General features: G+C 48.5%; 2 protein-coding genes and 1 long non-coding RNA gene across 8 annotated transcripts; 1 reads left to right on the top strand and 2 right to left on the bottom strand.

Annotated features, from left to right (window-relative positions):
• Positions 1 to 77: 77 nt before the first annotated feature.
• Positions 78 to 2,670, bottom strand: ankrd53 (ankyrin repeat domain 53). Of its 3 annotated transcripts, none has more exons than XM_011616804.2 (6): positions 2,555 to 2,670; positions 2,214 to 2,295; positions 1,590 to 1,789; positions 1,346 to 1,510; positions 1,162 to 1,282; positions 78 to 1,019 (listed from the first exon to the last, which is right to left on the bottom strand). In XM_011616804.2, exons 1-6 carry the CDS (start codon positions 2,614 to 2,616, stop codon positions 519 to 521), a joined length of 1,131 nt encoding a protein of 376 aa, XP_011615106.2. In that variant the 5' UTR covers positions 2,617 to 2,670; the 3' UTR covers positions 78 to 518. The 3 variants fall into 3 exon arrangements, with proteins under 3 accessions (XP_011615106.2, XP_029695669.1, XP_029695670.1); XM_029839809.1 differs by having other exon boundaries at positions 2,214 to 2,298; positions 2,555 to 2,669; XM_029839810.1 differs by having other exon boundaries at positions 2,214 to 2,298; positions 2,546 to 2,600.
• On the top strand, positions 1,709 to 22,343 carry LOC115250626 (uncharacterized). 2 transcript variants are annotated; one of them, XR_003889195.1, is made up of 5 exons: positions 1,709 to 1,810; positions 2,255 to 2,361; positions 2,589 to 2,692; positions 3,890 to 3,994; positions 21,622 to 22,343. It is a non-coding gene; the product is annotated as an uncharacterized lncRNA (long non-coding RNA). The 2 variants fall into 2 exon arrangements; XR_003889194.1 differs by lacking the exon at positions 21,622 to 22,343 and adding an exon at positions 20,649 to 20,739.
• Positions 14,937 to 21,679, bottom strand: LOC101072286 (trichohyalin). 3 transcript variants are annotated; one of them, XM_029839806.1, is made up of 3 exons: positions 21,470 to 21,679; positions 20,549 to 21,364; positions 14,937 to 20,407 (listed from the first exon to the last, which is right to left on the bottom strand). In XM_029839806.1, exons 1-3 carry the CDS (start codon positions 21,546 to 21,548, stop codon positions 15,900 to 15,902), a joined length of 5,403 nt encoding a protein of 1,800 aa, XP_029695666.1. In that variant the 5' UTR covers positions 21,549 to 21,679; the 3' UTR covers positions 14,937 to 15,899. The 3 variants fall into 3 exon arrangements, with proteins under 3 accessions (XP_029695666.1, XP_029695667.1, XP_029695668.1); XM_029839807.1 differs by having other exon boundaries at positions 21,500 to 21,679; XM_029839808.1 differs by having other exon boundaries at positions 20,549 to 21,316; positions 21,500 to 21,679.
• Positions 22,344 to 23,045: the final 702 nt, after the last annotated feature.

The following is a 23,045-nucleotide window of genomic DNA, read 5'->3' as shown; positions in this document are numbered from 1 at the left end:
CTGTTTATTGGTTTTTTACTCGTTACTAACAGCTCCTGATATTCGGTATGCACTCAAAAGAAAAAGAAAAGACGTTATTGGAGTATGTGAGACAAAATGTTTAAATGGGTTCAAACATACAATTAGGTACATTTACATTAAGTGCAAAGTTAATATAAACGGCGCTTTCTTTGCGGCCCTCGGCCCCCTGAGGCCAGTGTGCACGTGTGAAGCACTCCTCAAAGTAAAGAAAAACAAAGACGAGAGCACACAACGCCGGCTGACAGCTCCACACCTGCCGCTGACAAGAGCTCACCTGGATCCCGAAGACGGTCCCTGAGGGGGATCGTGGAAAGTGCAAAGATCCCAAGGGTGACGGGTGACCCAGTTCACCCAGGTTTTTCTCACCTTTCGGGAGCACAGCATCTGGGAGAGTGGCGTTTGTGTCACGTTGAGCCGACCTGGTGGGGTGGCAGACTATCTCCTTCATAATAATCATATGTGAGCGCCTCATATATGAGTATAAGTCGGGGCGAGGGTCAGTAGTGTCCAGGCTCCAGCACCTCAGCTAGGTGCATTGCCACCTCAGTCCAGGGAGAGGTGTTCTTCTCCAGGGGGTATCTTCGGTGCTGGACCTCTGTGATGTCCCATGGCTCAAAGTGGCGGGAGGAGGAGATCCTGGAGGGGAACGCTTTAGGGAACAACACCCTCTTGAGGACGTCCGTGGGCAGGTCAGGCAACTGGTGAGGCGTACGGTCCCATTTTGTGACGTACTCTAGCTGCCTGCTGCTTCGTTCCATCATTATGATGCTGTCCCGGAGATCAGGCTTCTCCGGGGGGAGGCCTGCGAAAATGGTCCAAGGGTTCGAGGCGGGGGGTTGCTGCTTCAGAGGATGTGTGGGAGGTTTCCACTTGGCTCTGGTCCCATCTGATGGAACGCACTGGGTGTGATACTGACTTACTGGGACCACATAGGAGAAATCCTTCACAGGAAAACCTTTCCTACTTGCCCACTCTGCCATCTTTACGTCGCTAAGTGCCTAAAGGTTAATACAGATAAGTTAGTTTTCATTAAGTGAAATGTTGCTTTTTGACTTAAATGATGAATAACTGAAATATACTTTAAAATATGGGGTATTGTTACTGCTTTATGGGAACACTTCCACCACGTGTAAAACTGACTTTTTTGCTGCGTTCATTCATGTTGACCTGTCGGGTGAGATCTCTGTGTAAATCCCAAACGAGCTTCCTCTCCTGCAACTCCTTCTTCTTAGCTTCTTGCCACATGTGGCTTCTTAGGTGCCTGCACAAAAAGAAAATCTTTAAATCTGTGAATAAGGAGGCACTCCTTTGCTCCGCTGATTACCTTGCTACCTCCCTGTGGCACCCCATGCGTGCCCAATCTAGAGGAGTGTTTCCCATGTCATCCTGGGCCAAAATGTCTGCTCCAGCTTGGATGAGGGTCTCTACACAGTCCAGTAGGCCTTCTGAGGCAGCCAAGTGCAGTGGGGTTGCCCCTGAATTTGTTTTACTATCAAAAAAAAAACTTTTAACTCGTCTCATTGTAATTATGTGGTGAAAATAGGCGTAAATATGCATAAAAGGATTACACGTTGATGTCGGCCCCTTGCTCTAGCAAATATCTGAGGCACGAAGAGGTGCGAGGCCAACTCTGAGAGGACATGACCATGTGAACAGCCCGGCGACCCTGCAGGTCACTGCTGTTGATCAAGCTCAGACTTGACTCCAGGAGTTGCTTAATAGTAGCCAGCTGACCATAAAGACAGGCCACATGGAAAGCTGGCTGTCCCTGCAGGATAATGCACACACAGTAAGTCTCCAGAGGACTTAAGAGGATTAATCAATAATTCCAAAGGGATATATTTGTGTATCTAAGCATTTGGATATAACGTCATTGTTTTTTAGTCTCTACTGGTTTGTGATTTATCCTTTATTCCACAGCAGTAAATGCCCAACAAAATAAAAGTCCTGTACTCCTACATTCTATTATTTTTGCCATTATTTTTCTATATTTATTCTAATAATAATATTCAATAAACTAAAGATAAAGTGGAAAAATCTGCAAATTGTCCAAATTACTTGATTAATAATTTTCAGGTGTGTGCATTTTATTTTGAAATGGGTATTTATTTCAATGATGACTTCCTTAATATTTTTTAAATGTAATGTCAACTTTCCCCACCATGAAAATATACTAAATTCAATGATTTGACCTTTGTGTTTTCAGTAATATTCATTTTCTCCTCGCTTTTAGCAGCAGGACACATCTCCGCCGGGGCCACATGGGCACGTTTCCTGCTAAAGACAAACAACTTTAAAATAAATAAATAAAATCAACCGTTTAAACGCTTAAGATAACCAGTAAGTAGCCCTGAAATCTTTTTTTAAGACAACACAGCCATTAGCTCGCAGACAGTCCAGTTGTCCGCAACAAGTAGCCAGAATTTGCTAACAAACTTTATTACAATCACTACAGCTACAGCCCGACGGACGACTATTAAATGATTATTGCTGTTACCCTATGAGCTCGGGGCAAATATTTTACCTTAATTACCTTTTCTTACATTTCACACGCTTCTTTTTGCCAGATTTGTTGGACGACTCCATTGTTGCCATAGAAACGCGGTAGCTAGGCTGACTTCCTGCCCCACGACAGCTCGCGCGCCATCTTCCGGTCTAATGATTTCTGAAGGTATTTATTTCTGTGTTTTCTATTTTACTTGAGTTTTAAAGTGATTTGCATTACCTCCGCTCTACGTGACCATGGTTATTGCTGTAGAAATACATCTGTAACACTGCATTTTGTATTGAATGCGAAATCGTGCATTTAAAGTAAGTTTCACCCTAAGATTATTCTCCATTTTCTTCACATTTGCTAGAAGCCTCTAGAAAAAAGCTGCAAATGCGCAAAGATTATTCAGCATCCATGCGGGACATGTTTTATTAATGCAGCCTTTATCTGCATGTAATTGTATGCCATTCCTCCTCTTCGTGGATAAAACCCAAAGTAAAAGCTCATGTCCTTACAGGATATTCAGCAACACATGTTATGTTTAAGGCAGCTCAATAGATTGTGACAGATACATGCAAATGAGTAGCTGCAGGCATGGCAGAAATGGATACTTGCCCTCTTGCATGTGGATCACAGTGCTCTTGTCAATTACGCCCCCGGATCAGTATTGACAGTAAATTAAAATTGGCAATGTGCACTTGGACCTGATTAAAGCAGATCAATCTGCTGCTGTCAAGGCCTCAGGTCCATTCCCTTCCATCGCACCCTTGGTCTACAGCTATGGCAGAGTTGCCCTCATGACTTGAAACAGTTGCATTCTCCACTTTTTAGTGCTGGTAACGGCTCAGTTGGTGTTGGGCCACTCTGATATTCACCACTTGACCTTTGCCTGAACCATAGGCTTGTTTTTTGCCGTCAGGTCTAATGGAAACAGAATTCAATTGGAGGGTTGCCTCTTTTTTTTTTAACGTTCACTACGTTTTGTACAGCAACTGACAGAATTTAATGCTTCGAATGGAATTGGTGAATATGTCGAATGACAGTGTTTTGTAGCTAATATGATAGTTGTTTTCTCCAAAAAATGTCTTTCGAAAATCCTGAACCAGACGCTAAATATATGGCCATACTGTATATAAGCAACAGGAAAAATGCCATTAAAGTCATGTAGTATGTGCTGTGTTTAAGGTGGCACTGAGTCAGTTATAGCATGACGCTAGTATGAATCTGTCTGTTACCATGGTAACATACAGTATATTAGAGTTCACTTTTACATAAATTGACACCTAGACATTGTCAAACATTAAACGTCATCATAAATGTTTCCTGGTGTTAAATACTTTTTCCATTGATGTGCACCTTTCCTTTTTCCTCTCCAAGCTGCCATGTGTCCAGAGGAGGGTCAAGGACGAGGCATGGACCCCTGGATCTCTGCTGCCAGGGTCAAACCCCCAGAGCTGTCAGCTCCAACGCAGACACGTTTCAGTGAGTACGCCTAGAGAAGCAGTGAAACATACCATGTATGTTTGCTAACATGCACACAGTGCTTGTGTGTGTGCGGGCGTGTTTAGAGCGCAGCCGCTCTGCGGTCTCTGTGGCTCCCTTTGACCGAGGTCACGTCACGAACGTTGCTCGGAGTCTTCGTCATAGAGCTGTTTCATGTTTGCCTTTCGACACGAGTCCCTGGACAGCCTGGACAAGCTGAGTGCGTTCGTCTTTGTTTGATTGTCTGCGTGCGCTCCATTTGTGAGTACGCTTCCCTAAAAGCACTGAAATTTTAAAAGCCACAGCAGCTGTTTAGCTGATATTAACTCCCCCGTTTTCTGAAACTCGATGGATTCAGACAAATCCACTGAAGATGTGTGTCCACGCTCGCACGGGCGTGTGTGTGCGTGTGTGTGTTTCTGTGACGGCGGTCGCAGCCGAGCAGATTAGCAGCAGTCCGAACAGAGATGTATAAGCCTGTGTAGGGCCAGGATGAAAATGAGATCATGTCCCAGCAGCCTCGTGGCGAGCTCTCTCACTACTCTGGCCTGTCATCCAATCAGATTACTGCTCCCTTTATCAGCTGTGCAACAGATACTTCTGAGCCACATGTGACCATTCATGTCTTGCTGGAAATGACCGACCTGAGGAAAGAAGGAAAGAAAAGCAATCGGCCCTCTAAAGCCCGTGTGACTCCCCCTCCAGGCTTGCGAATGCTACGTTGGAAACACGCCGATGCGGCTTATTCATCCCCAAATCTTGTTGCCTTTCCTCCCATCCCTGACATCCACAGACTCCGTTCCTTCTCCGCAATCTTCTCCTTCCCTCCTCTTCCCGCCCCTCTTCCTCTCTGCGCCTCATGCTCAGCCAGGCAGCAGCGCACTAATGCACCATGGCACATTCTGCAGCTCCGAGTCACAATGTGACCAACCTCTGCGCAGTGACCGAACGGCGACCTCCCTTGGTAACGCCATGAACAGGCGCTCCGCCTCTACCGGGGCCCGTTCGGGGGCAAGGACGCAGGCGAAGGGTGGGCATAAGGGTGGAGGACCACGGAGAGGAGGAAGGGAGGGAGGGTTCCTGCCACTGACAGGTACAATCACGTCAACTGACAGTGAGATAAATGGACTACGAGCAGAGGAGGCACCGAAACATTTTAGCACCACATGTGAAATCAGATGTGTCAAACCGTGTTATCGCTATAAACTTTCACCGTGCAGCTGCAGTACGCCTGGTGTAATGTGTTGAATGAGTGACGCGTGTGCACGGGTGCGTGCCTGTGTGTGTAAATCAAATATCTGCGCATTCGGGCAGCTGGGCAGTTTTTATTTGAAGGTGTCGAGACTTCATTTTTTTTATTCAATCATCTTTTAGTTTTGTGATTCGAGCATGTGTTCCCTGGAACAGCTGACATTTAATACCAACCACAATCTCCTCTGTTCTCACTTTTCTCGTGGCCATTCTGTTTAACCTTTCCGAGGTTTATCTTCATTCTTGCCTCTGCCCTCCTGCTCCGTCACCCCGAGGTCCCAGAAGACGCGCCACCATCACACCCTCTCCTGAACCCACAGCTTTTTTTTTCTCTCTCTCTCCCTCCACGTCCCTTAAACACTTCTTTTTTTATCAGTCCTCACATTTCATGAGAAATGACTGGAGGGAAGGAGAGGGGTAAAAGTGTGAGATGGCGAGGAAGGCCTGAAATGTCAGCGTTACTGTATCCGCAGGTGCGACTGTATGTGTGTAGACAGTAAAGCTAAAAGCGGCTGACGTGTCTAATTTTGTTGATTTGTAATATACTGATCCGTCTCTTTCAACACCGATTCTGGGGGCGATTCTGTCCATCTGCTTGTTGCCAACTTCCAAATTTCTTCCCACCGGTTGGCCATTTAACAGCATCGCATTTGACTCTCCCGACAGCCTCTTTTCCCTCTGAGCAAAGCTTTAGTTCCTGATTATACGCTCATTGCTTTAAAAGGGCATTTTGCTGATCGGTGAATTAGCAACTCTATAGATTTTATAGTAATAAGGCACCTCTGCAATTTTTAATATAGAAGCTTTATTAAAAAATTGAGTTCAACTTGCCAGGAAAGAGCCTCCTATCTGCAGTTACTTCTTTCACCACTTAGAACCTCCAGAACCTTGACCTCGTATTTATAGTATCAGCCTCCCTGTGAAGTCACGCACTGGTTGTGCGTAAAGCTGCAAAGGCCAACTGCTCAGCGACACCATTAACGTGGTCAAATTTCCTACACTGCTTTATTCTGTCGAGAGATTTCTCTGCATTATTGCTTTTCAATGCATCCGGCATGCGAGCGCGAAGCACCGGGAGATGAACCGAAAGGCAAACCGTAACGACACGCGCCGAAATAAGCAGTCCTGTTTAATGGTGCTCCGTTTTGGTCCAGGTCACGGAGCATTGACTTGCCCCGGTTCATCTGCAGGGTAACGCAACACAAAAAAACCAAACAAAGAAAAAAAGAAAAAAAACCTGGTTGTCATAACGCGCTCTTTGATTATGCCCCTGAAACGCTGCGTTGGTAGGCATAATACAGCCAAATATGGTTGTGACAGTGTGGCCGCTTGGGGACAGCGAGCGCGCTCCGCTTCAACACACACGACACGTCAGGAACACAAAAACCTGTGGTGTGTGTAAACGTTTTTGGGTTTTTTTGTGCCCTAAGGTTTAGTACCTATTCAGGTCTGTGTTCCTTATTTATACACAATTTCCAAAGCTGGGAGGGAAATGAAGAGTCTACCTGCACCTGGATGCGGTTTTGGGTTCATGGTTCGAGTCCCTTTTGTCCTCAAAATAATCTTAATTTCAAATTTAGTTGAGTTGAGGGTGAAATTCCTCCCGGAGAAGCGCGTCTCCCTTTTTCTCCCACCTTGGTCCTAAACGCACGTGTTGTCCTCACCTCCCCTGTCACTGCCCGCGGCGGGCCGACCCCAAGACCCGCCACCATTCCTCTAACCAGGGGTCGCGACATCGGCAGGGCGCTGAGCCATGGACCGTGATCGCGCCTGGCATGTTTGGGTTCTCCCAGCATTTTCAGTCTGGTCTGCACCCACCCAGTGAACTCTGTGGGCAACACTGGCACAGCTCGCGCGTGTGTGTGAGTACTCGTATCCGTGACATTGCCAGATGTGTTTTTTTAACACGTCCAAACCGTTGCCCTGTTGTCACATGACACTCTACATCCATCAGCTGCAACATAAGGTGTTTAACCATATGGTCACCTACGTGTTTGATCTATATAATGTGCGCCTTCGAATGATATTATTTCACTTGAAAATGTGTTTGCAGCCATCTGTCATCCAGTTTAGGCCTTTGCATTAGTTAATATGCCCTCGTTCTTCCCTGGGGGCCAGAGGTATGACCCATAAAGCGGGGCCACGATTACACTCGGCGTTAGCGCCGCTCATCGTGCGAGGGCGACTGCAGCTGCTTGACCCCGGATCACCCTCACAATTGTTATCGATGCGCGAGAAGAAGTCTAGACACGCCAACTCCGAGGTTAAGTCACACCCCCGAAACCAGTCTGGCTCCTCGGGTCCTCAGGTGTCCCCTCACCCCGCATGATGTGCAACAAAAACGCTAGCTCTGATTTGTATGCTATAGAGGTCTTGAAATGATCCCAAAGGTGAGGTTTAAAGGTTATAAGGCTGTTTCGTTGTTGTTTGATTGTCATTTTTATGTTTTTTGATGTCAAAGGACTCACTAGATAAATATTATATATGATGTATTTAAGGAATGGCGAGTTTTACACCCTGTGTGTATGTGTGTGTGTGTGTGTAGTGTTATCACACACCTTATCTTTTTCTTCCGTTGGCTCTTTTCTCCAAGCCGACCCTTCAGCTTGGTGCTTTTATATCGGTGTGACGGTGCTCTCGGGCAGCGAGAAAACACCACATCTCACCTCACCCACGCGACAAGGCAGGCTTTTAAAAACCTCCCCCCCAGCCATGTTATCGCCAACATTACACTGCCAGCCTAAGAGCCGTGCACCTTGCTCCACTCCGACCTAATGGTCCGCGAAGCTCAGGAGGGTGGGGGGGGGGGGGGGGCGACACGCCACCGCTGCCTCCGCGCTCTTATTTTTACATTCGTAATTCGTGACTAATCGCAGGAAAATGGAAGAAGATGCCACATCTGCAAAGCTTGGTGGGGGTCAAATCCTCAGCGATGGCCGACGCAGGGGGGGCAAAACAACTCCGGATATCAAGATTGCAGCCACTTCCAATCAATTGCAAGATGCTCTCCCACAGTGTAGATGTTGGTGGCTAGGATGTCCGACTGTTGGCATGACAGCATAGAGAGTAAAATATGAGGGGTTTTTTTTTTTAATCAGAGTTTTATCATCTTGTGGGACATGTGTAATTGTGTGTAGTTCTTCTACACACATTGTGTAGGTAACCGTTGCTGAGCTAAAAGTATTTAAACCTGGAGCCTTTTCCTATCTCCCCTCACCTCCCCCGCCTGGGTGTCACTAGAGACGCGCCCTCGCCCGACCTGAAAGATCCCGGCTCATGCGAGTTGATCTTCTGCAGCTCTGCCAAGTTGTTCTTTTAGATCCTCCTCACCTGCGCCCGACCTAAACCAGTCCAACGTGACACTCTAATGGACTAGAGTCAGAAGCGGAGGACTCGCATCAACGGGGGGGGATGGGGGGTATAAAGAGGTGGCTAAATTCGCCTCCGTGCCTCGAGGTGTCGGGGCGGATTGGCGAGGAGAGCCTCACGCTGAAGACGTCATGAAAGAGATCTCATGATGGACAATAGCGGGACTGAAAGGGGACACCGGAGGATATTTGCCCGCGGCGGGTCAGGAGTCGGGCCAGCTCAGAGGTCATAGGTCAGGGGACAACGGGCGAGCCCTCCGACGTCGCTTTCTTCCTGGAGACATCAAGGGCTAAGGCGAGCCAACAGTGTTTGCTGCCTGGCACCTAAGAGATCGGAAAAGCTATTTCTGTTGATGTTAATTTGCTCCGTGTTAGGGCCTCGGTTCACAGCTCGGTCAGCCTTCTCTGATACTATACTCCCGTTTGTTTCAGTAAAGGTTCTCCCGTCACATCGCATTTAGGTCGAGATGTCTGTGAACTGTGAATGCACCGCGCGTAGGGACCGCGGCTGCTTTTTTTTGGGCCTCTGGGTCCTAAAGTCCCCGTGTTCTTTAGGATTTTTAAGTCTTTCTGCTGTGTGGAAAGTAGAAAAGAAATTAGATGGATTTTTCAAAACAAACCTTTTATTTCTTTATTCTTCTGGACATGACAGTGAAATGAATGTGACCTCAATGCACCATTTAGAAGCCTTACTAACTCAATTTAACGATTTAACAATTTAACAAGAAATATGATGTTTTTATTCCTTCAATTGTTGAAACAAGGTAACTTTTAAAATTCTAATTCATGCAATTAAATATACTCAAAGCAGCACCAACCACTAAATTAGCATGCAGTTAATTAGGTAAATATTTGTATAGTATTTTACTATAATATATATATTTAGAAGAGTACATAAATTACCTGATTGGTGCCGGTGTCTCCACCAAGCAGCAGCCTGGCTGAGTGTCTTCTCAGGAAAGGAAGCGGCGCCTCCCGTCTTTATAGCTCACCATCCCACCTCAGTGAGCAAGCTGATGCCTTTATTCTTCTGGTTCCGGCTGATTTCATGAATTATTCATCGTGCAATCAGACCCACAGACAAGCACGCTAATTGGCGCCTGTTTTATTATCATCATCATTATTATTATTATTCCAATCTCTGCTGCGTACTGTCAAACATTAAATTAACTTAATGCCATGGTGAGAAGAATATTTGGCTAATAGCCCCTGCATTAACCCTCTTGTCAGTTTGAAAACAAATTTAGGGCAATTAATTTGGAATTTAAACATAGTTTTCAAGGGGATTTGGGGAAAAAAATTAGTCGACCTATTAATTGGTGTAATACCTGCGATTATCCAAGTAATACGACTTTTGAAAAACAGAGAAATGTCTCAATTTATTGAATATTCCCATAGTAGTATGTTAGTGTGCGTCAGTGTGTGTGTGTGTGTGTGCGTGTGTGTGTGTGTGTGTGTGTGTGTGCGCGCGCGCGCGTGCCCCCTACAGTCAATCAGTTAAACAGACGTTAACACGTGTGGAGGCGGAACACAAACATAATTAGGTCACGCTGAGTTAAAGGGGAAAGTAAACATACGATATTTCTTAATTTTACCTTTTAAAGGTGTCGGAGATGCTGACCAGTTGTGTTCATCCTTCAGAATTAGATTTAGGGTGTGTTTTCACACACACCGGTGGATCACTTTGGTGGTGTGGGTCAACGCCAGTTTCCTTAAATTCATCCAAGTTTTTCCCAGAACTTCTAATGAAACTACATTAAATCAGACTCACACCGTTAAAATCTGATTTTATTGCCACCACCAAGCACCCCCCCCCCCCCCCCCCTCGTTTGCCAAATGTGCCCGTAGCAACAAAATAAGCTCCCTCTCGCTTCCTGTCTCCCTCTTACGTCTGTCAGGCAACAACGGCAGCTGCGGGCAAATTGCCATGGCAACAGGAGCAGATGTTAGGGGCTTCTTCTGTAGGATGGGACGTGAACGATTGACCTTTGCCTTTAAAAAATAAAAAATAAAATCACGAGAAATCGCGATAATGGGTGTGGAGTTATGAGTGCGTGGACCATAACTATGCTGCCTCTAATGTGGCTTGGCAACACCTTATGCTACTGCATGTATTTTTTATGATGGGGGGGCCTAATTACAATCAGGACTGAATTTTTTGTCACTTTGGCTTTGCACACTCACAACCACACACTACCTCTGCAGCACGACCTGTCCGTAACCTTTACAGTAAAAGGCAGTAAATATAAGACCCTACATCTATTCTTTTAAAGTAATGATGATGATTTATTTTATTTGCGTCTTTCAGCCACTTGACACAATGAAACAATTAATAATCATTTTTTAAAACGCAACAGGTGACTCTGGGGGCGAAAAGATGACGGCGTCACCAAAGTGCACGTGAACGCACCACCCAACAGGAGAGCAAAAGTCCTTCTGAAGCTGACTTCATTATACATATGTAATTAATCTTTAATGGCTCCCTCTCCTCCCCCAGCAGATCAAACTTTAATGAGAGTAATGGAGATAAACCTGAAATGGAAATAATTTCCCGCAGGCATGCGTGCGTCTGTATCTATGTATCTGTGTCGTATACCGAAGGGACGCCGTTAACCTCCACATATCTCCTGTGAACTTTTGACCCCCCCCCCCCCCCCCGCACACACACACACACACACGTGAGCTTTGCTTTGAGCGGCGAGCAAACAACAAACTAGGAAATGCGGCGTACACATACTAACGTACTACGATGGGAATATTCAATAAATTGACTGGTCAGAGACACCAGCACCGCTGGTGTGGTCCCGGACGCGTCGCCACGACCCCTGCGCGTTGTTTTATTGACAAGCTTAAAACCCCCTTAGAGCAAATGGGAGATGATCCCTCATCTCTCACCAAGATCTCTTAAATCCAGAGGTGCTTAAATCCAGTCCGTGAGATCCAAACGGGATTTCTGTCCTACCAGGAAGACGACGCGTTCACCTGCCATCGCACTTTCTAGGAGAACGTGGTTTCCCGCCTGGTAGGACAGAAATCCCAGCTGGATCCAGAGGGCCAGATCTGGACCGGCTCTGGACTGTATTTCCATCTGATTCTACTTTTCTGGCCTACTAGGCCGTTGCCGGGCAACAGACCCTTCTCTGAGTTGTACCTTTTTTGGGGGGGGGGGGGGGTATGCTGTGGAGTGTTGCGTGTTAGTGTTAGGATGTAAAGTTGTTTCGTCTTGACCTTTGATCCCTCCTCCCTCCTTGCTGCCTGCGTGCCGCCACGCCACCAAGTTTCTTGTGGATCAGAGGGGGCACACTCCCCATAGATGTTCAGCCCCCCCCACCACTTGCATTCTGACCCGTGGCTGAACTTGCCTCACAGCTCCGATCATGCCACCAAGACCTCGGCTCAAAATGTCACAGGCTGTTCTTTACTTTTCTTTTTTTTTTGGTTGTCTCCTTTCAATCCCCCCCCCCCCCCCATCCCACCTCATAAGATATACATTTACTCCATTGCTCATATTGCTGCTCCACTTTACACCACATGTCCAGGTGATGTTTCGGCCAACTCGCCCTCTATTTGCTGGATGTTCCACGTGAAAGCTTCCTCCTTTTGTATGTAGTAAGGACATCGTCATGCTTAATTTATGCTGCAAGATCCACCGCATGTCGCTTTTATTGTCAAAGGCCCTTTTAAGGCATGTCGCTCAATAAATCATATGTTTATTGTGTATATTTTATCACGGCTGGCAGTGAGCCATCCTGCTTCAATAGGATCTTTGATAGTGTGAATGTACATGAAAGAAGAGGTCCAGTTAGCTCAGTGCCATTAAGCTTTCCTTTACAGTCAATATGGAATTCAAATGTTTTATAAAATTTGTCAATGAGGGGTTGTGAAACATTTCAGCCCCGATATTTTTATCTTAAATTTTTTGTCGTGCGTTTCACTTTGCTCGTGCTGCTCCGCGCTGCGTCGCGCAGCTTGTGAGCAGAGTTTGAGTCACCAGCGCCGTGACGGAAGCTCGGGACCCCGTCGACCAATCCTTTCCTCCGCTGCCAGTCTGTCAGCCAATAGCGTCGCAGCGGGCCCTCGGGTCGGGGGAGGGAGGGAGGGTGGGGAGGGTGTCTCATTAGCTAGATTCCAGGACCTGGCTCTGGCCCACTGGACGCATTCAGCCAGAAAGGATCGAGTCCAGAGGGGGATTCATCATCTGCAGCATTGGCTCATCCCTGCCCCCCCCCCCCCCCCCCCCCCCCCCCCACCACCCCACTTCCTGCTGAATTCAGGAAGTGAGATGACAGGATATGATGTAAAAATCTATCTTCTTCAGGGTTTGTTGTTTTTTTTACGAAGAATTTCAAAACTGGAAGGGCCGTATTGCATCTTAGCCACCTGCTCGATTTGGGAAATCAGCACGCAGGAACATTTTAGCCCCCCCCAACACACACACACACACACACACACACACACACACACACACACACAGGAAGCAATGGCGCCTGTGCTTTTAGACGAAGCGCTGCTTGTCGTCAGCACCGTTGATGTCCGATCTCTCCATACGCACACAGTTGATGCTTTTAAAGGGTGTCCTCGTAGACATATATCCCCCCCCTTCCCCACCCCCCCACTCCCGTGTACCAAGCAGGAATATTTTTTACTTTTCCGGCCATTTTCTCTCTCATCCGAACTATTTTTTTGGCAGGTCTCCAGAGAGGTTGTCCGGGATCTTGGATGCTTTATGTAACTGGGAAAACTGGGCTACCTGATTCTGAAAGAGTAAAAGTTACCTCATGCCCCCATGGGTAGACAGCCCGGCAGGGGCAGCAGGGGGGAAAAAAAAAATCACATTTGGAAGTTGTCATGGTACATCGGGTTTGATAGAAGGCTTTCGGCTGGGGCGGCGAGCCCTGAGCTTCCACACTCGCGGAAACATCCCGGGCCAGACGTGATTTCAACCTTTTCTGCAACATCTTTAGCACAAAAGTGATACGCACAACCAAATCAATGTTTTTTAAATTGGAGAAAGAAAACAGCAACAACAACCTATGTTTGTACCAGCCAATCAGGGTTTCTCAGGAACCAGCAGCAGACTGACATGATAATTATGTTAAGTCAAGAATAAACCCAGAGTATTAAAGCCACTTGAATATTAATGGTGGTGTTAAAGCGGAATAACATTTATTTCCCTCCCAGGTCAAGTACTACAAAAAAAAAATCTGTAAAAAAACACACACATTGTTTGAAAGACCATTATTCAAATGAGAGTGCAGAGACCTTAATAGAAATCATCCCCGACCATTAACTTCTGTTTTGAGCACAGCCCAGTAATTTTGCCAACATTTAAAGCCATGATTGACGGTGCCGTTCCTGTCTGTTGCGGCGCATGTAAATGTCGCCTCATTCATATTTCCCAAAAAGCCTCATTCAGAACCTTAAAAGGCTCCAAATCACGCTAAATTAGGGTTAGCGTGCAGCCATAATATTAACTAATGCTGGCTAAAACAGAAATGAGTGGCCAGGAGTGGCTTCATCATTCGTTGTTCGCGGTATTCAGCGGGACGACGCTGGGGTGGCGCCAAGATTCACCTTTGAACTTGCCGAGTTGTGTCCACCTCTGCGTGGCCTTGAATAAAAGGCAGGAAGCAATGGCTTTTGGGGTTAAAGTTCAAATTGAAATCCATTTTACATGCTAGCAAATAGGAAACAAGTTCTTTGTATACCTCTCTCAATTCCCTTTGCTCATAAATCAGCGCTGTACGCCCTCGGGTTCGCTTTGCAAAGCTACGCTAATGGTTATTTTTCCTAAGCTAATGTTCATGATTAGGATTGTGGTTAAGTCAATCTGCAGCCTTTAAATAGCAACAAATGTTGAAAACATCTTTTTATCTAATCAGATTTGATGAATATTGCTGATTATAGTAGTAGATTTTGTAAACAAACCCAAAAAGCAGCGATAGATTGCATTTCCCGATGATTTCTTAAGGCCTGCTCGTCCTTTAGCATTTATTTGCGTGATTACACTGGGCAACATTAACATTTATGTCCTCAAAAGTTTTGCTTTGGCCGTATTGATGATGTTTTAAACTTTTGAATCTTTCACGTTAAGCCCGTTAATAGCTAAGCCTTTCAAAGACGGGCGCCGCAAATGCGAGCTTACGATTAATATATCAACTATAATATGATAAATGAGATGCGCAGTGATAAATCAGAGGATTTAAAAAAGAAACAAGGACGGTTCTTATGACACATTAATGGAGGCCTTTCTGTCGAATACCTGATATCTTTATGCTAAAGCGCTGAAAATGATGTCCGCCTCCACTGCAATTTTCCCACTTTATTTATTTATTTTCTTCTTAATTTCCACTCAGAGGCTTGGAAAATAGCCACACCCTGCAGAGATGATCAAAAAAAGCAAGGCTTCGGCTTGACACAACAACCTCCCATCTCGCCTCTGAAGGCAGCCTCTATTGAATGGACAGATTAAAAAAACATTGCTGGCATGTTAGATACAGGCCAGCGCTCACACTCCATAATTTTTTAGCCCGATGATTGCACACAAGTGTTTTTGGGCCGTTACGTCTGGATGATGGAAGTTCTCGTATGTATCCCCCCCCCCCCCGCCTTTTCCCGGCTGTCAAAAATTGCATTCTGAGAAAGCCTTATTCCTCTCATCAAGAGTCATAATTTACTTGTCAAAGCAGGAGTCCTCTCAGCACGCTGGGGGCCCTCCTGGGGTTATAATTGCGAGACAGTTTGGTGCTCCTGAAATGCCTCCAGTCAAGATGGAGCAGAAGGCCCGCTAGTTAGCCTTTGTGTACTCTTCCTTTTAAAAGTAGCAGTTTACGCAGAAAATTGTCAAACGCGCGGTTAAAAATAAATGTGACTAGCTTCACTATACTTTCACCATCAAGTCCTTGTCATCAATGACTCTTCTGATTGCTTCGGGCGCTCTGGAGAGGCTTTTCTAAACCGGCACAAGGTCGCCATCTTGTGGAGAAAGGATGAAAGAGTTGGGTTATTCTGGGAGAGGGAATGACCTGGGAATGGCTGTTCATTGTGTTTATCTCATGCTCAGTGGCGTGGCCGTTAAAATTAATTGAAATTAGGGGTGTTTGCGGTATGTTCAGACATACTTAGTTTCTTTTTTTGCTTAGTAATCACGTGGCTCTGTGCTCGAGGCTGGCTACGAGGTGATGTGGCTTTGTGTGAAGCTCATGTAAAAAGTCACACTAAACGAACCTTTACCCCTCCAGACTTTAATCATAACAAACGACATGAAACAAAACAGCAAAGTCCCGTCAACATCTGTCCAAGTCTGCCATCTCCTCCATTTTCTCCAGTAAACCCTCCACCAAAGAGTTGTTGGTGTAGCTGGTGACCATGTGGCACCTGCCCTGGCATTTCCCCACCAGCCCCGTCAGGTCCCCGTTCCTGAGCACGTGCTGCTCCACGCTTTCCCCTAGCACCTCCCCCCAGGTGACCAGCACCAGCGTGCGCCGCCAGACGTCGGCGCCGAGCCAGCCTACGTGCTCCTCCACGGCGCTCCTCAACCGCCCCGTACAGGTCAGGAAAGCTGGCAGGAGCAGGAGGACGACATGAGGGCGGCACTGCGAGACGCTGTCCAAAAGCCTCTTCTTCTGCGTGGCGCTGTTCAGGCCCGGCCCGTCTCGCCACTTCAGACCTAGAGGTTCCACCACGGAGAGGCGACGTCCCGCCACCTGACCCCTCCAGTGCCTGAGGGTCGACCCCTCTTGTTGAGATCTCTCTCCACAGAGGATGGTGACCACGTCCGGTGCGCGTGCTGACCAAGACTCCCCTAAAGCCACCACCCTTAGATCTGACCCGTGCGACCCCGTGTTGGCGTCCGTGCTGCTGCGCCCCTCGTTTCCCCGCGTGGCCGGCGGCGCTTTTCTCTTCCTCGGCTCTTCCTCGTCCTTCGCTTCTCCTTCTCTGCTTGGTTCGGATCCCTCTCCCTGTCCTCGTAGCTCGCGGCGCGCTAAGTCAACCGCGTCAGCGAAATCGAGCTCTTCCTCATGTTCTTTGGGATTTTTCTCCACGCTCTTCTCGTTCTTGCGGAGTCCTTCCGTCCCGTCCAGCTGCCGGGTTGCCGCCGCTACATGGTCCGGTTGCATCGGCTGCTCTTCGTCCCTCGAGGAACCCGGCTCCGCTCTCGGTTCTTCCCTGTTCTCGCTACCAAAGCTAGGAAGTTCAGGCAGCTTTTGTTGCTCCCCTTCCCGCAGCTCTTCTTCTCTTTTGTCACCTTGCCTGCGTTTAGCTCCGCCTCCTCGCCACCCGTCTAAGCCTCTCTGCGGTTCGCCGAGCTGGCGCGCCTCAACGAGCTCTTCCTCTTTCCGATCCAGCTCACATCCTCTTCTGCTCAGTGCTTCCTGTTTTCTGGCCAGGACCTTCTCCCTTTCTGCTACTTCCTTTTCTCGTTTCCAGATTTCCTCCTGGATCTGCCGGCTTTTGGCTGCGAACTCACGTTCCTTCTCGCTCAGCTTCACCTGCAGCTCGTCTTTGGTTTCCTGGAGTTTCCGTTCCGCCTCAGCCTTCTCCTCTTTCATCACGTCTATCATGTCTTCAGCCTCCTTGAGTCTCCTGATCTGGGCGTCGCCCTCCCTCAGGTCTGCTTCTCGGCTCTCTACCTGCTCTTGATTCCACCTGCTCAACTCTTCCTCCGCCTCCTTCAGCTTCAGCCTCAGATGTTCTGCCTCCCGTCTCATCTTCTCATGCTCCTCCTGCAGGTCCTCCATCCTCTTCCGAACGTCCTCACACTCCTCGACAACACGGTCCCTCTCCCCGGCGACGGATTCGACCATTCGGTTCTTCCTCTGGATTTCCGTCTCGTACTCTCGGATCATGCTGGTCATCTCCTTTTCCATCTTGCTGCTGACGCCTTTCAGCTCCGACTTGGTCTGCTCGATCCTCCACCTCAGCAGGGCGAGCTCCTTCTCTTTCTCGCCGTCTTCTCGCCTCAGGCGGAGGATCTCCTCCTCTCTCTCCTTAACCTCCTCCAGCATCTCCATGTGCTCGGCGCGGCTCTGCTGGACGTGAAGGTCCATCTCTTTCAGCGCTTCCACGTAGCCCGAGCGTTCCTTCTCCGCCTCGCGCCTCTCTCCGTCTCTTTCTGCTAGCAGACGTCGCGCCTCTGCGATTTCTCTCCTCTTCTGGTCGACGGCTTCTTTCGCCACGTTTATTTCATCGTCCTTTCTCCTCCGCTCATCCCTCCATTCCTCCTCTCTGCCCTGGGCCTGCTGTTTAAGACTTTCTATCTCTCTTTCTTTTCCTTCCAGGAGCTGCTGCATCCTCTCCTCCGCCTCCTCCTGTCGGTTGTTTTCGTCTTCTTGCCTTTGCAGGGTTTCGTTCGCATCCTTCACTCGCTGGTTTAAAGTCTCAATCAGCTTGTCCTTCTCTTCCAGCGCTTCCCGCAGGTGTCTCTCGTCTCTTTGTCCCTCCTCCACGTCTCTCTTCTCGTCCTCCGTTTGTTGCAGCGTCTCTTTCGTTCCCCTCAGGCCGCGTTTTTGCTCCTCCAGCTCCATTTCTCTTTCCTTCAGCGCTCTCTCCGCCTCTTCCTGAAGTCTGCTTACGATCCTTTCTTTTTCTTTCTCGAATTCTTGCGTTCGCTCGCGCAGTTCGTCGGCGTGCTCGCGCCTCAGCTCGCCCTCGCGCGTCTCTCTCTCTTTCGAATGTCGCCTCATTGATGTTTTGTGGTTTTCTATCATTGCTTCCTGGGCCTTCTGGCTTTCCGCCAACCTTTCTTCTAATTCCAGCAGGCACTTTTCCATTCTTTGACTTTCTTCAAGTCGTTTTTCGGTCTCCTTCTCCAGCTGCTGTCTTGTCTCTCTGAGTTCTCTTTGGCTGTCTTCTTCTACGCCTCTTATTTTATAACCACATTCCTTTCTGAGCTCTTCCACAGCTTTCTCCATTTCTTTAGCTCTCCTCTCCTCTGTTTCTTCCAGCCTCCTTTCCAACTCCTCCTGATGCTCCCGTCTCACTAGTTCCAGCTCTTTCTCTTTCTCCCGTAACTTTTCCGTAGCTTCCCTTTCAATCTGGACGCGATATCTTTGCTCTAAGTCTCTCATCTCTCTTATTTTCGCCTGCTCTTGTCTTTCGGTTTCCTCTCTAAACCTGCGTTTGACTTCTTCCACCTCTCTTTCTTTTTCCTGCCGTATTTCCATTTTTTCCCCACTGTGTTGTTTTTTCATGGCCTCCATGTTGTCAAGCGCTTGTTGGTGTTGTGCTTTGATTTCCTCCTGCATTTTGCTCATTTCGCTGCTTCTTCTGTCCACCTCTTTCTGATGTTGCAGCCTCAGCTTCTGCAGCTCCTCCTCTTGATTCTGTGCTTTTCTCGCGGCCTCTTTCTGCTGTTGCGATGCCATCGCTGCCACTTTCATCTCCATCTGTCTTTGCTGGAGCTTTGCTTGGTCAACAATCGCCTGCGTTTCCTGTCGGAGCTCTTCCTGCCGCTGGTCTTTCTCCAGCAGCTTAGCTTCCATTTCTGCTCTCAGCCGCTGTTCCATCATGTGTGACTCTTCTATTTCTGTTTCCAAGGTCAGGACCTTCTCCATCCACGCTTCTTTCTCTTTCTTTTGCAGCTCTATGTCTCCCTCCAGTTTCTGTACTGTGCTCTTCCGCTCTCTTTTCAGCGCTTCGACGTTCTCCTCCCAGTGCTTCCTCTCATTTTCCCTCTCTACACTGGCACATTCCAGATTAAGCAGTTTCAGCTGCTGTTCTTCGATCCTCTCTTTCAGCTCCTCGATCTCTCTGTGCTTCAGGTCAAGTCTGAATGTAGCGTTCTCCCTTTCTTTCATACCCTGGCTTAGTGCAAGGTGGATTCTCTCCCTTTCCACGCTCAGATCCTGAATTTCCCTCTCTTTGTCCTCCGTTAGCCAGCGGATCCTCTCCTCCAGCTCCCTGTAATCGGTCTTTCTTTCACCTTTTCTGCTGTCTTCATCCTCCCCTTCCCTCTGAACCCCACTCTTTTCACACGATTTCACTTTTTTCTTCCGTTCAAAGAACCACCTGATGCTTTTCACCTCCCGCTCCCTCATTTTCTTCAGCTCGGCCTCCTGCCGCAGCATTTTATCCCCCGTCTCCTTCATGCGCTGGTTGAACTTCTCATTCTTCTGCTGGCTGAGGTCCCTGATCTCATGAACCAGGCCAGAAAAAGCCTCACACCTGTTCATGGCGGCCATCTTCTCCACCTTCTGAAGGAGCTCAGTCACCTCGCCCGAGCACCCGTTACCGCCCCCCTCTAGGCTACTAATGACGTGGTACCGGCCTCTGCACTTCTCCAGCAGCCACTGGAGGTCCCGGCCCCCGCCCTGGATGTGCTGCTGGATGTTCACCCCCTCTCGGAGCTGATCCCCATGCGTAAACAGCAGGATCGTGTGTCTCCACACGCCCTCGGTTAGAAGTTCGAGATGCTCCCTGATATGTCCTGACACCACCAGCGTGTCCACCCTCAGAGTCAGTAGGAGCGCATGTGGCCCCGGAGGGCACAGCCCCACGCTAGTGGCGATCTCCCGCTTCACTCTCTCTGTTGTGCCCCCAGTTATACCCGCCTCCCAGCCAGGGGTGTCCACCACCGTCACCAGCCGCATGGCCGCCTCTGCCTGTCGACGGACACACTCCTCGGTCACCACCCCAGCCTGGAAAAAGCCGGCGCGACCCAGGATGGAATTCCCCGCGGAGCTTTTCCCCGTTTCACGTTCACCTAGGAGAACCAGCCGCACCTCGGGCAAACATCGGGGGACCTTGGAGAATGAGCGGTGGGCATCCAGCTCCGAGCCCTGAGGACCATCGTCTGGATGAATGCGGACACGTTTGACACAGATCAGATTTTACTTTCACTTTACTTACATATGGTAGACATTTAAAACTTTCACCCAAACTCTATCAGTCGCCACAAAAGATTTAGATTTTGTCATCAGGAGTGAGAACTCACTCAATAGAGCAGCTTTGATGGTCGCTCTCTGCATGTGCTCCTCCATCTGCCTCTGTTTCTTCCTCTGTTCCCTCGCTCTCCTTTTCCCGTCTTCTTCCAGACCCGCCAGCGCCACGTGATCCATCTCCAAGAACCGCCCTCCTCCCACCAGCTCCTCCAGCTTCCCCATCAGTTCCCTGACCTGCGTCACGTCCCCTCTGTTGCGGTTGTTCACGACGTGGTACCTGCCGCCGCACTTCCGAAGGAGCCTCTGGAGCGTCAGGCCGCTCGTGGAGACGCGCTGCTCCATGGAGGTCAGGCCCAGCTCGTCTCCTCTGGTGAACAGCAACATGGTGTGACCCCAGACTCCCATCCCGAGCAGCTCCAGGTGCTCCTCTATCTCGTGCATGTAGTCCTCTGTTATTGAGGCGCAGGACCGTACCACCAGCAGCACCGCGTGGGGTCCGGGCGGACAGAGCGACACACTCCTTAAAGTTTCTCTCCTCACCCATTTGGCAGTGCCGTTGAGTGGGTAGTACCACTCCCACCCGGGGGTGTCCACCACGGTGACCTTTCGGCCCGCCACATCTGCCTGTCTTTTCACGCACTCCTCCGTGGGTTTCCCGCTCTCAAAGCCTCCTGCTCCCCCGAGGATGGTGTTCCCCGCCGCGCTCTTCCCGGCTCCTTTCCTGCCCAGGAGGACCAGCCGAAGCTCTGGGAGTGCAGGAGGTGCTGGAGGGTCGGCAGGACGGTGGGACGGTGAGTCCATCACGGGCCACAGCCGCTCGTCTGTGAAGAAAGGGAGAAGCACTTCCTCACTGCACTTGACTGGAAAATCTGAATAAAAACAAACAAGAAAAACAGGAGAGCGACGCAGTTACAGTCTCAGAAACACTATAAACCACAACGTATTAGAGTCTAGAGATTAGAATGCCTGTGCACCATTTTTAGCACGTCTCAGAGCGAACTCACCACCATCCACGCCGGCGCTCGCACTGCAGTTCATCCGTGTCGCTTTCATCACCTCCCTCGCCGCTTTCTTCTCCTTCCTCTTCCCCTTTTGGCGACCGTTTTTTCTTTTTATTATTTTCCAGGAAGTATTTGGTCTAAGTCGCAGAGGAAGGACACGTCGACGGGTGAAATGGCTCGAGGGTAGCGGAAGATGTGTCACGTGACCCGGCTGAGGGTTTTCCACCGTGCCGTCGGCAGGAAGTTAAAAGATGCCACTTTTTTTTCGCGCTTTAGCGCAGCAGACACACACCCATTCCGCAGACCATGTCGAGGGTATTTATTCTGCAGGAAGCCGCGACAGCTCTCCTGCCCTCTAATGCAACTGAGCCGAGCGAGCGCGGCCCTGCGGTAACAGGCGTCCGCCTCAAGCCGCATCAAAATGGAAACAGGGGACGGCGAGTATCTTTTAGAAACCGTCGCCTGTCCTTTAGCCGCGGTTGTAATTCAAGGAGGAAAAAAGCCTTTTTGAGTTACTTGAAACTGTCGCCACACTTTCTGCATCTTGCTCGCTTCAAACTGTTGGAGGAATCAACTCTGATGGACAGATTAGCAAAAAAAGCTAGCAACAGGCAACAATGTTAATGCTAAAAAGCACTATTAAACTTCAGTTGTATGGAAGAGAAGACGACATGAAGTTTTTAGTTACCGTATCCATGCAAACATTCGTCCGAGTTTAACAGTCGCTGCCCTGTGTAAGGCGCCAGTACGCTTCCATCAGGCCTGTCAGTGTTCGGGACGTGTTCTTCCAGCCCGATGCAGATGAAAATACACACGCACAACTTAAATGGTGGCCTTTATGATTCACTCTTTCCTTTAGCAGCAGTCGGGGTTGATGAAAACAGACCCTGTTTATGGGAAGGACTGAATCAGCCGCAAAGTTTGGTTTGGAGTTGTGTTGGAGGCTGGAGGACCGTCACCATGATGGCACAGGTGCTGCTTTTTGTAAGTGTCAACTAAGTGTATTTTCCTTGGCATTCCACACAGCAGGGTTTGTTGTTTTTTAGGGATCATTTCTTGATGAGTGAAATTGAGCCCAGATGACGGAACAATTGCGATATTTCGACCCGTCCATCAAAACATGGCAGTTCCAGCCACTCCCGTCGTTACTGGAGGGTCTTTTTCGGTCGAATATGAAAAAATGGGCCCTCGCTCAACCCTTACTTTTGTCCCGCGTCTCATCATTGTGGTTTTCTGGCAAAAAACATCGAGGTGACACCTGTGGCTCGAGAAAATGCGAAGTGAAGATCAACAGTATCTGGAACCGAAATCAAGTCGGGTGACTTTTGGGAGATTCAGCTGTTTTCTGCATCGAGAGACAAATGAGTTCATGGAGTTTAGTACTCAGTTACTAAGAGACACAAATATTTCCTGAGCTCTTTACGACAATTACATGAGCTAACACTCATCCAATAAGGATATTCTATTGATATTAGCACTAACTATCCCACCATTGAAGGTTCCCCTGACCTGAGCAATCAAGAATAAAATGAAACCCAAATCTGTCCTG

Source organism: Takifugu rubripes, chromosome 8 (assembly GCF_901000725.2).
Source record: "Takifugu rubripes chromosome 8, fTakRub1.2, whole genome shotgun sequence".
Lineage (NCBI taxonomy): Eukaryota > Metazoa > Chordata > Actinopteri > Tetraodontiformes > Tetraodontidae > Takifugu > Takifugu rubripes.
This window is presented reverse-complemented; position numbering and strand designations above follow the sequence as displayed.

What these genes read in the sequence shown, in the direction of transcription:
- LOC101072286 (XM_029839806.1), bottom strand. Translation starts at nt 21,548, where the DNA reads ATGAAAGCGACACGGATGAACTGCAGTGCGAGCGCCGGCGTGGATGGT. An exon ending in TCTGAGACGTGCTAAAAATG is followed by an intron (nt 21,365 to 21,469) that starts GTGCACAGGCAT and finishes GTTTTTATTCAG; the next exon opens with ATTTTCCAGTCAAGTGCAGT. An exon ending in CATCAAAGCTGCTCTATTGA is followed by an intron (nt 20,408 to 20,548) that starts GTGAGTTCTCAC and finishes GCATTCATCCAG; the next exon opens with ACGATGGTCCTCAGGGCTCG.
- ankrd53 (XM_029839809.1), bottom strand. Translation starts at nt 2,616, where the DNA reads ATGGCAACAATGGAGTCGTCCAACAAATCTGGCAAAAAGAAGCGTGTG. An exon ending in ATATTACTGAAAACACAAAG is followed by an intron (nt 1,790 to 2,213) that starts GTCAAATCATTG and finishes ATTATCCTGCAG; the next exon opens with GGACAGCCAGCTTTCCATGT. An exon ending in CAAGGGGCCGACATCAACGT is followed by an intron (nt 1,511 to 1,589) that starts GTAATCCTTTTA and finishes TTTTTTTGATAG; the next exon opens with TAAAACAAATTCAGGGGCAA.